We start from the raw sequence: 13,412 nt of genomic DNA on the forward strand, positions 1-13,412 counted from the left end.
CTGGGAGATGTGCAGGAGGCAGCTGATCGATGTTTCTCTCTCATCGATGTTTCTAACTCGCTATCTCTCTCCTTCCTCTCTGTGAAAAATCAATAAAATATATTTTAAAAAAAAAAGAAAGTCTCCAGTCTTAAAAAAAAAAAAGAAGTAGAAACGAAAATAATTTTATGGTTGGGGGTCACCGCAACATGAAGAACTGTATTAAAGGGTCGTGGCATTAGGAAGGTTGAGAACCACTGATGTAGGGGTCAATTTACAAATGGCATTTAGAGCACAATTCAAGGGTAAATGTTTGTAATAAAAACCTAGGTCATTACAGATGATTCAAATATATTCAGCACATTCTGTTTTTATTTATTTTTTTTAACATATTTTATTGAGTTTTTACAGAGAGGAAATGAGAGAGATAGAGAGTTAGAAACATCGATGAGAGAGAAACATCGACCAGCTGCCTCCTGCACACTCCCCACTGGGGATGTGCCCGCAACCGAGGTACATGCCCCTGACCGGAATCGAACCTGGGACCTTTCAGTCCGCAGGCCGACGCTCTACCCACTGAGCCAAACCGGTTTCGGCCACATTCTGTTTTTAAAGGTAGGGAAAAATATAATACATTTTAGAAAATGTACATCAAAATACATTGTTTTTAGATTAAAAGTAGGGAGGCAAGCCCTACTTGTAAAAAATTCCCTACAAGATGCAAGAGCAGTTACCTGTAAACCCAGTATATCTTATTTTGGATTATTCCTTGCCTTACAGAACTTTGTATCTTTCTACAGAATCAGTGGGATTGAAGGGGTTCCATCAAGGAAATGCACAAGTTCTCGGTTTGGCTCTTAGCACCCACGTCCTGTAGCACAAATTACCAACCTGTTCTTTTGATTATTTCCCAAACAGCACTGGCAGTGGCAGGTATGAGAGAATGCTGATCAAGGCACAGTCTTCCAATATTGATAATATGAAATCCATCTACATCTTTTTCAGGGGCAATTCCATTGCATACTGTTCGCTCATCCACATGATCTGAAAAGTAAATAAAATTGGTCTAATTTTACAATTTTTTTTTATTTGGAGGTATGGAACATAAAATGTGAGGATCTACAACCAGATCACTTATAAATCATTATTCTTTTCTTTTTCTTAACACAGAAATAGTAAGACAAAATGCTCTTGACCAATGGCTGCATTTAACTGCTGTAAGAGAATAGACAAGTACAGGGCCAGAGTGGCTGGCCTGGTGTATGTGAAAAGTCTATAAAATAAAACAATACCAATGAGATCTGAGGACACCCAGATGATAAGTCTTTGCCTCAATAAGCTTGCATATTTAAATTTATGTTTTACTATATTTTCACAAATAGGCTTTCATTAAATATTTCTAACATTACAGATTAAAAGGGCTTGATTAGTGTTAAAAATAGTCATTAGTGCCAAGCTTCATCCCAAATGACATAAAAAAGAAAATATTAAACACACATGCACATGCCATTTCCCTGAAGCACTAGCACACTGAAATCCAAAATATCATGGTTTCCTGTATGAAAGGAAAAGAACATAACTTGGGTAATGGATGAACTCATCAAATGAGGTATGAGGTCAAGTTAATGCTTCGATTCATTGATATATTGCTACCTATTCGCTCATCACAAATTGAAATAGTTTTTCTCCTCTGCTCTCCCACAGAACTGCTATAAAAAGTTCTCAGTAAATTAGTTCATTTCGTTGATCACATTAGCTATTTGTATCTCTCACTCATGAGTATGAGCGTTTTAGGGCACAACCTTGTCATATTAAACTGATCCACCCATTGCCTTTTCCATCTCAGCTGATGACAGTTCCCACCTTTTGTACAACTTGCTGAAAAAACCTGGCATCATTCTGCCTGGCATCATTCTGAACACCTCCCTATCTTTCATATACAACATCCAATAAACTGGAAAATCTGTTGGCTCTTCCTTTGTAACATACCGAGCATGTCACTGCTCTCGCTGTGTCCATTGATACTGCTTTGGTTTGAGAGGCCATTATCTCTCCTGTGAATTCTAGTAACAGCCTCCTAATTATTTCCCTGTTTCTATTCTTGCATCCATACAATCTATTCACAAAATAGCAGACGTTATAGTTTTGAAAGGCATGTCAGCTCACACCACTCTCCTCAAAACCCTGCCCTTTTTACTGTTCTTCTAACAGGGATGGGAAACCTTTTTTCTGCCAGGGGCCATTTGAATATTTATAACATCATTCATAGGCCATACAAAATTATCATCTTAAAAATTAGCCTGTTATAATTGGTTAAACATTTAATTAACTCGTCCTCAATGCCTAGGCAGGGTCAGACCAAATGATTTCGAGGGCCTTATGTGGCCCGCAGGTTGGACGTTCCCCACCCCTGATCTAACATATCAGGTTTTTCCCGTCTTGATTAGCTCTCCTCTGTCTGCCTGAATCCTTTAAAAAAAAACAAAAAACTGTCACTTTGGTTAATTTCTCACTTCTTTCAAATCTTCGCTTAAATTCCACATTCCTTATAAAAGCTATTCTGACCACATTATTTAAAAACATAAGTTCCATGTTTGATAATGTTGAAGTCATTTACACTGGACCAAACTTCTCACAAAGAAATAATTGTAAACATTAGAAAAATTATATTAAAAAGCAACTATCTGAAAACACTGGAGAGTCAGTAGAAGTAGACAGATTTGGAAGAGAGTGGACATCTGAAAGAAAAAAAATGTACTGAAAGAGTTTTCCATTTTGGAGGCTTTTCCAGATCAGCTGGAATTTGGATAGAAATGTGCAGTCTTGCTTGCATAAGGAATCCAAGGACACAGTTTGGGGCTACTATGTCAGTTGGAAATTGAAGGGATATCACCCAGGAAAGAAGAGAGTGACAGAGGGGAGATTCAAATTGTCTTCAAACTCTGCCCGAATCTCTGACTGACCCCTGGACAACACGCCTGGGAGGCAAACTGCAAGAAGCCCACCTAAGAATAAGAGAACTAAACAGACTGCAGTTATGGCCCACCAAAAGAAAAGAAAAGCTTGAAGTCCCCAATATAATAGACATTTACAAAAAGTTTACAGCTAACATTATATTTAATAAAATACTGAATCTTTTCCCTAAGATTGGAAGTAAGTAAGGGTACCCACTCCCACCATTTCAATTCAATGTTTTATTGGAGATCCCAGGTGATGATTAGATAAGGAGGCGGGGGAAGGCCTAAAGATCAGAAATGAAGAAGTAAAACCCTAGTCACAGATGGCATGGTTGTTTATGCACAATATCCTAAATATCCTATATAATGAAAGGCTAATATGCAAATTGACCAAACGGTGGAATGACTGGTCGCTATGACACACACTGACCACCAGGGGGCAGATGCTCAAAACAGGAGCTGCCCCCTGGTGGTCAGTGCGCTCCCACAGGGGAAGTGCCGTTCAGCCAGAAGCCAGGCTCACAGCTGGTGAGCACAGTGGTAGTGGAGGGAGACTCTCCTGCCTCTGCAGTAGCACTAAGGATGTCCGACTGCCGGCTTAGGCCCTCTCCCCATGAAGAGCAGGCCTAAGCAATCAGTTTAATATCCTCTGAGGGCTCCTAGTTTGCAACAGGGCACAGGCTGGGCTGAGGGATCCCCCAAGTGCACAAATTTTGTACACTGGGCCTCTAGTTTACAAATAAAAAATAAAAGAATAAAATGAATTTAACAAGATCACAGAATACAAAGTCAACATACAAATAAATCAATTGTATTTTTTATACAAACAGCAACTACTAGAAAATTAAATTCTAAAAATTTTATTTATAATAGTGTTCAAATCATAAAACATGTAAAAGTAAATTTTAAAGTATGGAAGATAACTTCTATAATGAAAACTACAAAACATCACAGGATGTCAATTCTTCCAAATTGATCTTTAGATTCAATGTAATCTCTATCATAATCCTATGAGGGTTTTTTGGTAGAAGCTGACAAACTGATTCTAAAATTTATATGGCTATGCAAAGAACTAAAAATATCCAAAGCAATCTCAAAAATGAGGAAAGTCTCTCAGTTGAAAGTATCTAGTTACATGAGAGTTTATATTTTTCAAAATTTACAGGTAAGTACATTTATGATTTATTCATTTTAGTGCATGTAAATTTCACATGAAAATGTAAATACTGTAAATAATAATATGCACACTTATGTTTAGGGGTACATTCAGTGTTCTTACCTTTAAATGCTTCAAAAATAAGATGGACTGATAGATGGATAAATGGATAAATGTGATGTGTTAATAATTAGAATCTAGGTTGGGGGCATGTGGTGTTCACTGTACCATTCTTTTAACTTTTCTGAATGTTTGAAATTTGTCATAGTAAAATACTGAGGGGAAAACAAAAATACAACCTGTTCCCCAATATCTCGATCTTCTTTACCATGCTCCATTTCTTTTTTTCCCCACAGCATATCAACTTTTAATAAATATAATTACTTGCTGTGTTTATTTTCTATTGGCTGTCTCTCCTGCTACTTCACAAGGGAAGACATTTTCAACATTTTTGTCACTTGTGTATTCCTACCACAAAGAATAATACCTAGCCCGGCTGGGATAGCCCACCGGTTGAGTGTTGACCTATGAACCAAGAGGTCACTGGTTCGATTCTGATAGGACACATTCCTGGGTTGCAGCCTGGCTCCCCAGTACGGGGTGTGCAGGAGGCAGCTGTTCGATGTTTCTCTCTCATCGATGTTTCTAACTCTCTATCCCTCTCCCTTCCTCTCTATAAAAATCAATAAAATATATTTTAAAAAATAATAATAATAAATAATATTTAAGTTACACCCTATAGGTTCTACATCAAGGTTTCAAGACAGGAAATATTTACCAGGTGCTTACCACTTGCACAATATAATTTAAGAGTTGTTTCATCATCAAGGAGTGAGGGGATGAAAAAAGAATGTGGAGTGACTGCCATCTCACTGTACTTCTACATCCCCAAATTCGAGAATAGAATAGAGCCTGGAGGCAGAGTGGGAGGTATGGCTCTCCACCCTTCCTTACCCTCTTTCTTGTATAAGGCCATAGAAACTGCAACAACATCCCAGGCAGGCTTACTTCACAGGCTATAAAAACTGATTAATGGAGTGGGAACCTACATATCATGCAAAAGTTACTACCTCTGCCCTGCATGTATCTCTTAAGTGACCTGAAAAGTACACGGGGATCCAAAAATAGCCTTATTCTTCAGAAGGAGTATTGAAGACACCTTGGTTTGTTAAGTCCTCAGTTTCCTAGGCACTACACTAAGTGACTCCTATCAAATATATAGTACAGCACCCGAAGCAGTGCATATTCTATAGAAGAAAACACATAGGTAGGTGAGCATGTCTATTCTAAGGAGCTTCTTTTACACACAAGGGAAAAGAAGAGATGCTGTGTTTGGGGGATCTTGCTTGCAAACATCTCGAGGACAGCTAGTCCAAATTTTTTTCCAACTACCACTTTCCCCTAGTGCTTAACACAGAGTTGTCTATAGATTGAACTCCAAGTAAATAGTTGTTGAATTGGTAAATGAATGAAGAGGGTCACAAAGCAATCATATAAATGTATATTTTAAAAGACTTTCTACAAAAAAAAAAATCCAGAAGTTTAAAAGGTCTTTTGATTTTGATAAATTCTTGCCCCAAGATGAATACACTAGAAAATATATGAGAATATCATGATAAAAGAAAAAAGGTGAAAAAGAAAAGAAGTAACCTCTGTAGTTCAAGAATTCCAGATTTTAAATATACTTTGAGAAGTATATCATCTCAAGTTTTATGATACTAGAGGCCTGGTGCATGAAATTCATGCACTCAGGGGGTCCCTCAGCCTAGCCTGTGCCCTCTCGCAGTTCGGGAGCCCTCGGCGAATGTCCGACTGATGGCTTAGGCCCGCTCTCCCGCCACGGCCATTGCAGGAGTCTCCCGCCACCGCTGCTGCGCCCCCCAGCTATGTGCCCAGCTCAGGGCTTCTGGCTGAGCAGTGCTCCCACTGTGAGAACACACTGACCACCAGGGGGCAGCTCCTGTGTTGAGTGTCACCTGGTGGTCAGTGCACATCATAGCAACCAGTCGTTCTGCCATTTGGTCAATTTGCATATTAGCCCTTTATTATATAGGATAACCTGTTTGTGATAGCAAGTACTCATAAAGATGTAATTATATAGATTTGAGTGACTAAAAAAACTCTTGAGATGGATTTCACCTGGGTCTGAGTGGAGAGAGACATAAGTGGGTACAGAGACCTGCCAATCTCACTAATATGTCAATTATATCTCAGTAATTTACTCAGCTTCTAGTATAAACCATTAACATTTTTTAAAATCACTACTTTCTCAACATTGCCATCATGTGGTTAACTATTCCACATGCAGGAGATTCACCTTGCATTTTTGTCCCCTTGCTCATACATTCTTTGATAAAAATGTTACCTAAGAATTTCTTTTTAACTGGATGAATGGTATTGTGAGGATGGCTTTGTTTCTATGTGAATACTCAAATTTTTCTGAAAAGATTTGGAATAAAATATTCTTTTCAAAATCTGGCCTTTTTCCTTTGAACAAACTTCAAATGCATAAAATGGTTGAATCATAATTTATGGCTTGAGACAAAATTTCAATTTTGATCTAAGCACAATCCAATTACAAAATATATAAATAGCTATTTTTCATAAGGTAGGCATATGCAAATCCACCACCCCAAACAAAGTTATGGCTTTAACAGTCATCTATACCTAACCATACAATCCGCCCATTAACCCATCTCCTTTCTTACTCCAACCTGATGTAAAGTTTATCCTGAATCCTGTGTGTAGCATTCCCATGTCTTCCTTTTCATATAGTTTTATTGCATTTATTTGTTTTCCAGAAATTCAGCAAATTTACCATTTAAGTGTTCTTATCTATCTATGGCTCCCATAATTTCTCTTTCAACTAAGTAGATATTGATTGTGACTCTGAATTTGATTCTCTCTCTCCATATTTTTGAGTGGTGGTTTTCCCTGCAACCTCAGTTCTTTCATGGGTCAAGAAAAAAAATTAATTCTTAATTTTATCGACTTTTCTTTGTTGTTAGGACAAGAGGATTTATGTTAATCTGGCTAGGAGTGATCTTTGTTTAATTGGGTTGTTTTTATTTTCACTAAATTATTGATTTTTGAGAGCTCTTTGTATATTCTGTATGTTTGGCTCAGTGGATAGAGCGTCGGCCTGCGGACTCGGGGGTCCCAGGTTTGATTCCGGTCAAGGGCATGTACCTGGGTTGCGGGCACATCCCCAGTGGGAGATGTGCAGGAGGCAGCTGATTGATGTTTCTCTCCTATCGATGTTTCTAACTCTCTATCTCTCTCCCTTCCTCTTTGTAAAAAATCAATAAAATATATTTTTTAAAAAAAATATGCTTTGCCAATATACTCCTCCAGTCTGTGTCTTATCTTTTCATTCTTTTAATAGTATCTTTTGAGGAGCATAGTTTTCTATTTCAGTGAAGTCTAATTTATCAAGTTCTCCTTTCATATCCACATAAAATCCAATTGTTCCAGTACCACAAGTTGAAAGCATATTATTTATCTTTCTACTTTTGTCAAAAATCAGTTGTCGATATAAGTGTGGTTCTATTTCTGGGCTTTCAATCATGTTCCATTGATCTGTTTTTCTAACTTGGTTGGAATACCACATGACCTTGATTATGCAGCTTTATAATCAGTCTTAAAATCAGGCAGTATTAATATTCCAACTATGTCACTCATTTTTAAAGTTATTTTGACTATTCTAAGTACTTTACATTTCCATATAAATTTTATAATTTATCAATTTCTACAAAAATAGTATATTAGAATTTTAATTAGGACTCTCTTGAATCTACAAATCAATTTGAGGATAACTGACCCCTTAACAATATTTAGTCTTCCAATCCATGACTATAGTATATTAACATGTGGGTTATTTAAAGTGTATTGTTATTTTTATTAAAGTGTATTGTTATTTAATTCCATTGTGGTGAGAAAACACACTTTAGGTACCATGAACCTTTTAAACAATATAAAGCTTTATGACCTAGAAAATGCTATATCTTGATAAAGGTTCTATGTGAACTTAGAAAAAGTGTGTTCTTTGTTCTTTATTAGAAGACTTTTATAAATGTCAATTAGGTCAAATTGGATGAAACTGTACTTCAGATCTCTATCTTCACTGATTTTTTGTACACTTGTTCTTTCAATTATTGAGAGAGAAGTACTGAAATCTATTATTATAATTTTTAGTTAGTCTTCCTTTTAATTCCATTAATTTTTATTGAATTTACTTTGAAGCTTTCTTCTTGGATATATAAATAATTTAAATTGCCATTTCTTTTTAATAAACAATTCCGTTATTACTCTGAAGTGACCTTATTGCTCCCTGGTAATATTCATCACTCTGGAATATACTTTATCCAGTATTAAAATAATTACTTCACTTTCTTTTGATTAGTGTTAGCATAATATGTATTTTCCATCATTTTGCTTTTAACCTCTTTGTGTCTTTATACTTGAAGTGTGTGTGTGTTATAGGCAGCATATAGTTGGGTCTTGCTTTTTATTCAATCTGATAAAGTCTGATATTTGAGTTATTTACAACATTTTATTTTATTTAACCAAATCTATCAACTGTTATATGCTTTCTTTCATTATTGTCATTTCCTTTTTTTCTTCCCCCTTTAGAATAATTAAATGTCTTTAATAATTCCATTCTATTTCCTTTGTTGACTTATTAGCTATAAATCTACCTCATTTCTTTGCTTTCTATCCAAATGAGTCCATGGAAACTGCTTGTACTTTAATCCTTATGCAAACTTGTCCTCCAACATCACATCCAAATGAGTCCATGGAAACTGCTTGTACATTGTTTAATCCTTATGCAAACTTGTCCTCCAACATCAGAATTATAATCCTAACTTGAAATTTTTTTTACTTAAGATATTTCCACAATTGTAAAAATTAATCTCAGATTTCTAAATCATGAAATAATTTGAATTCAGATTATTAACCAAATGATAGAATATTGGAGGTGTAACTGAATAGAATTGTTTCATTTGTTCATTTACTCATTGGTTCATTATAACAATCCTATCAGACTTGTACAGGAGAGGCTATCTCAACCCACTTCCAAATAGCCCCTACCAAAATGACTAATGTATTCCACTGCTTCTGTAAAACATGCAGGCTGATGTCCAGGACTTGCCAAAAAGATATCAGAGAGTAGTTAATAAACTATTCCTGCTCTTACCAGTTGAATTTCATGATAATCCAAAAATAATTGTGCATTTACCTCAATCTGGTTTTGCCAATTATTTTGCAGTAAATTATGTAATTTAATTTTAAAATGATATAACCAAATAATAATGGACTGTGAAAACAGTTATATTTATGAAAATTAAGCTGAATGTTCTGGAAAGACTCAAGAAGTAAAAAGAATTAGTAATAATTTAGATAAAACCAAGACAACTATGAAATTAGGGAGATATTTTCTAAATCTAGACAAAATTTCTCTCACCTTCACCTCCAACTGAAAATTATAGCCAATAAATCACAGGTATTATTAGTGCTATAAGATGATACAAAATTCTAATCAGTAGGTTCCAAAGAGTCTTGGACCCACACCAAAAAATTGATGAGTAAATGAGTTATTTAAAAGTTTTATGTTATAAAACAATGTTTAAGCTAAATATGCATTGTTTTTATGATTTTCCTTTTTAATCAACTTTCTGTATTAACCAACAAAGTATATGATCCAAATGAGTTATATAGTTTCAATCCTCTTTTTACAAAGAGAAAAAAAGTGAGTCATCAGTTAAATAACAATCAGAAGGTCAGATAATAAACTCAGACTGCAAATATCCAAAGCTGAATGGTATCTTCTGCTGGCAACAACATACCACTCAGTATACGATTACTAAAATAAGACATAGGCCACTTCAGGATGAATAGTCTATTTAATATTTATAGTCTTTATAATTATATTTATAGTTTTTACTCTTGCTATTATCATTTTTTACCCTTACCAAAAACAAATTATGTATAATGATAGAAATATCATTACTGAGCAGGACAAAGCCATTAACAATATAGGTTACAGGGCTGGAGAGCAAGTAGAACAGACGGAAGATCACTGAGGTAATTCTAGAGGAGATCGTAGTTACATGCACTAGGAACCTGAATGTGAATGTTTGAAACACATGCTTGCAATGTTCAGAGTCAGCATATGTAGGTCAATAAAGGTGAAAACAGCAGGCTCTGGAATCAGACTGCCTGAATTTGGGTCCTGGCTCTACCTTTGACTATCAAGTAACATTGGACAATTCATTTAACCTCTGTTTCCTCATCTGTGAAATGAAGACGGTAACTCCTCGGCATAAGCCTGTTTTAAAGATTAAATAAAATAAGCTGCATAAAAGAGTGCATGCAACATAGTAAGCACAAATTATTCACCAGATAACATAAGGTTCTCAACCTTCCTAATGCCGTGACCCTTTAATACAGTTCCTCATGTTGTGGTGACCCCCAACCATAAAATTATTTTGGTTGTTACTTCATAACTGTAATTTTGCTACTGTTATGAATCGTAATGTAAATATCTGAAGTGCAGGATGTATTTTCAGGGGTCACGACCCACAGGTTGAGAACCACTGGAAGTAATGCCATGAGTGACCAGCCTACGAGGATTCACATCTCAGTGCAATTACTTACCAGCTCTGTAACCTTAAGGAAAGTTTAATTTCTCTGGGCCTCAAATCCCTCATCAGTAAAATGTGCATAATAAAAGCTCCAATCCCACAAGATTATTGTGAGGATTTCAATAAATTAATTAATGTAGTAACTGAGATTAACTGCTTAATCTAATAAATGTTAGCCACTACTATTTTGTATATTATTGGCTTTTCAGCTAATTGAAAATTGCTCTTTCTGCACGTATCCAGATGTTAGTTACCACCTTTGACTCCATGCTTCTCACCCTCCAAAATAAACAGGACTCAATTTATTTCTATACAGATAGATCACCAGTGCCATCTAGTGGTATTGCTAACAAATTCACCAAATGAGTGATATTGCCCAAAAAGGGTAAAATTTCTACAGATATAAATTTAATTTTTAAGACAGACTAAATTGAATGTTGTTATTTGGAAATTTGTAACATTTTATATAACTACTAGAGGCCCAGTGTACAAGATTCATGCACTGGAGGGTGGGGGGATGGCCCTCAGCCTGGCCTGTGCCCTCTCACAGTCTGGGACACCTGGGGGGATGTCTGCCTGCCAGCTTAGGCCCAATCCCCATGTCTTCCTGCTGGCTTAGGCCCGATCCCCCTGGGAATTGGGCCTAAGCCTGCAGGCAGACATCCTCTCTCAGTCCATCCACCTGCCACTGCTTTGCTCGCCAGCCATGAGCCCAGCTTCTGGCTGAGCAGCACACCCCTGTGGGAGCACACTGACCAGCAACAGTCATTCCGCCATTTGGTCAATTTGCATAGTAGGGTTTTATTATGTAGGATTTGGATGAAGTACACATGCAAATGAGAGAAATTTCATAAACTGCAAATTATAAATAGATTGCATGGCAAATACAGTACAAAAAAGTTTGGGGTTTTTTTTTGCATGAGCCAAACAATTGGGTTTAAACCCATTGCCAATATTTTTGGACACATTTATGATGCTTACAAATCCCTGATAATATCTAGACCTCAGTTTCTTATAATATGAAATGAAGGTGTTGTGCATGTTGAATTTCTTTCCAGTTCTAAAAGTAAGTGATGGATTAATATACTGATTTTAACAGGATGAATCCTGATAGTATTACCTATCAGAAGCACTTTCTCAGAGGAAAACCTTGATGACTTGATAACTTCCAAGATCCTTTCCAACTTTATTATTTTTTAAAATTCAGCCATGTTGGAATTAGACATATAAAGTTTTGGTATAATTTGAGCAGCACATAAGTTATAACATACTAAGATGTTAGGTTATATTGTTGGAGAAATTAAAATATTAATACCATATAAAGATGTGAAGCAAAGCATCATGCATCTTTATTTTCTGCAAGTCCAAACTTACAGAAGGTGCGAAACTGCACAAAACTAATGTAACCTATACTATATCAGCAGTCCTTGCTTTGCTCGTTGAAAATGCACAAATTTTAGAGCCACAACGAATTAAATAACACCAGCCCTCCAATAACACAATTCACATGTCAGTGACCATGGTAATTAACTATATTATGTCAGAGTTGCTGGCTCTTTGGTCTGTAAATCCCTATTTAAATAATAGATGTAGCATCAGGAGCAGTGACCAACATATCACTTCTTTCAAAGTCCATCAATGATTGCCCACTGCACATCTGTATTCAGTTCAAACATAGACAGCAAAGCATGTTGCCTCCTTGACTCCAAGTGTAATGTCACAATTCACATGACATTTCCCCAAAGTGAGTAATCAACACAGGGAATTAGCCTATGAAGAGGAAAAGCACAGCAGAGTCAAAATGTGATGTTGCTAGAACTGAAAGTGGATTGAATAGATCTGAAAATGGTGACAGCCAAGCAAAGACATGAAAAATCTAGGCCCTCATGAAGTGAACGTAAGACCTATAACCTAAAAAACAAGCTCAGGTTGCTTCAACAGGGTGCTAATTGAATATAAATAACTGTACAAGAAATAGGTGACTGGAATGTTGACACTGCGCCCTTTGGAGCAACTTAGCCAGGCAGTGACAGGAATTCAGAGAAGGTGAACTTACCAACATCAATGAGGAAAGTTATGACAAAAAGAATGACAATGTCCCAGAGGAAGTGACACTGGCATAAAACCTCACTTTGAAGAAACTCAGAAATATTTACAACTTTAAAAGTACAAAGAAAAAAATGAAAGCTGATCCAAACTTAAAAAGAAATATGAAAGTTCAAGTCACCAAGACTTAGAAAAGATGCTTGCTCAATATTTTAAGTCATACAATGAGAAGACGGTAAGTTCTGTTCAAACTCTTGACAAGTTTTTTGTAAAGAAATGAAATACTTTCATTCTCAATGTTTTAATGTTTTAAACTACAGTGTACTAAATAAACATTAGTTTTACTATTTTTCATTTCCCTATACATTTATAAACCACAGTAAGTAAATTTATAATGGTTTGAGAAAACATTTTAGAGTCATGGAACAATTGTCATTTTTGCCCTTGATTATTAAGATCACTTTGCCTGATTTCAGCTTACACAGTCATTTTACGGTCTTGTTATACCTTGCAAAGCAAGGACTGCGTGTATTGTCAATGTCTAAGTTGTTCTTTCACAATTTTCAGTCACTGTAAGCATAAGTCATTCAGAAATTGTTACTATTACATGATAGTATAATAGCTTGATCC

The 13,412-nt window shown here is 35.9% G+C and overlaps 1 protein-coding gene across 1 annotated transcript in view; it reads right to left on the reverse strand.

The window, feature by feature from the left end:
• MTHFD2L (methylenetetrahydrofolate dehydrogenase (NADP+ dependent) 2-like) overlaps nucleotides 1-13,412 on the reverse strand; it is a 101,205-nt gene that overhangs the window by 74,907 nt on the left and 12,886 nt on the right. Inside the window, exon 4 of the mRNA XM_015560211.1 lies at nucleotides 871-1,023. Within this exon, the coding sequence (XP_015415697.1) occupies nucleotides 871-1,023 (153 nt within the window). The remainder of the gene's footprint in view (nucleotides 1-870; nucleotides 1,024-13,412) is intronic.

The sequence above is a fragment of the Myotis davidii genome, unplaced genomic scaffold, assembly GCF_000327345.1.
Source record: "Myotis davidii unplaced genomic scaffold, ASM32734v1 scaffold2675, whole genome shotgun sequence".
NCBI lineage: Eukaryota > Metazoa > Chordata > Mammalia > Chiroptera > Vespertilionidae > Myotis > Myotis davidii.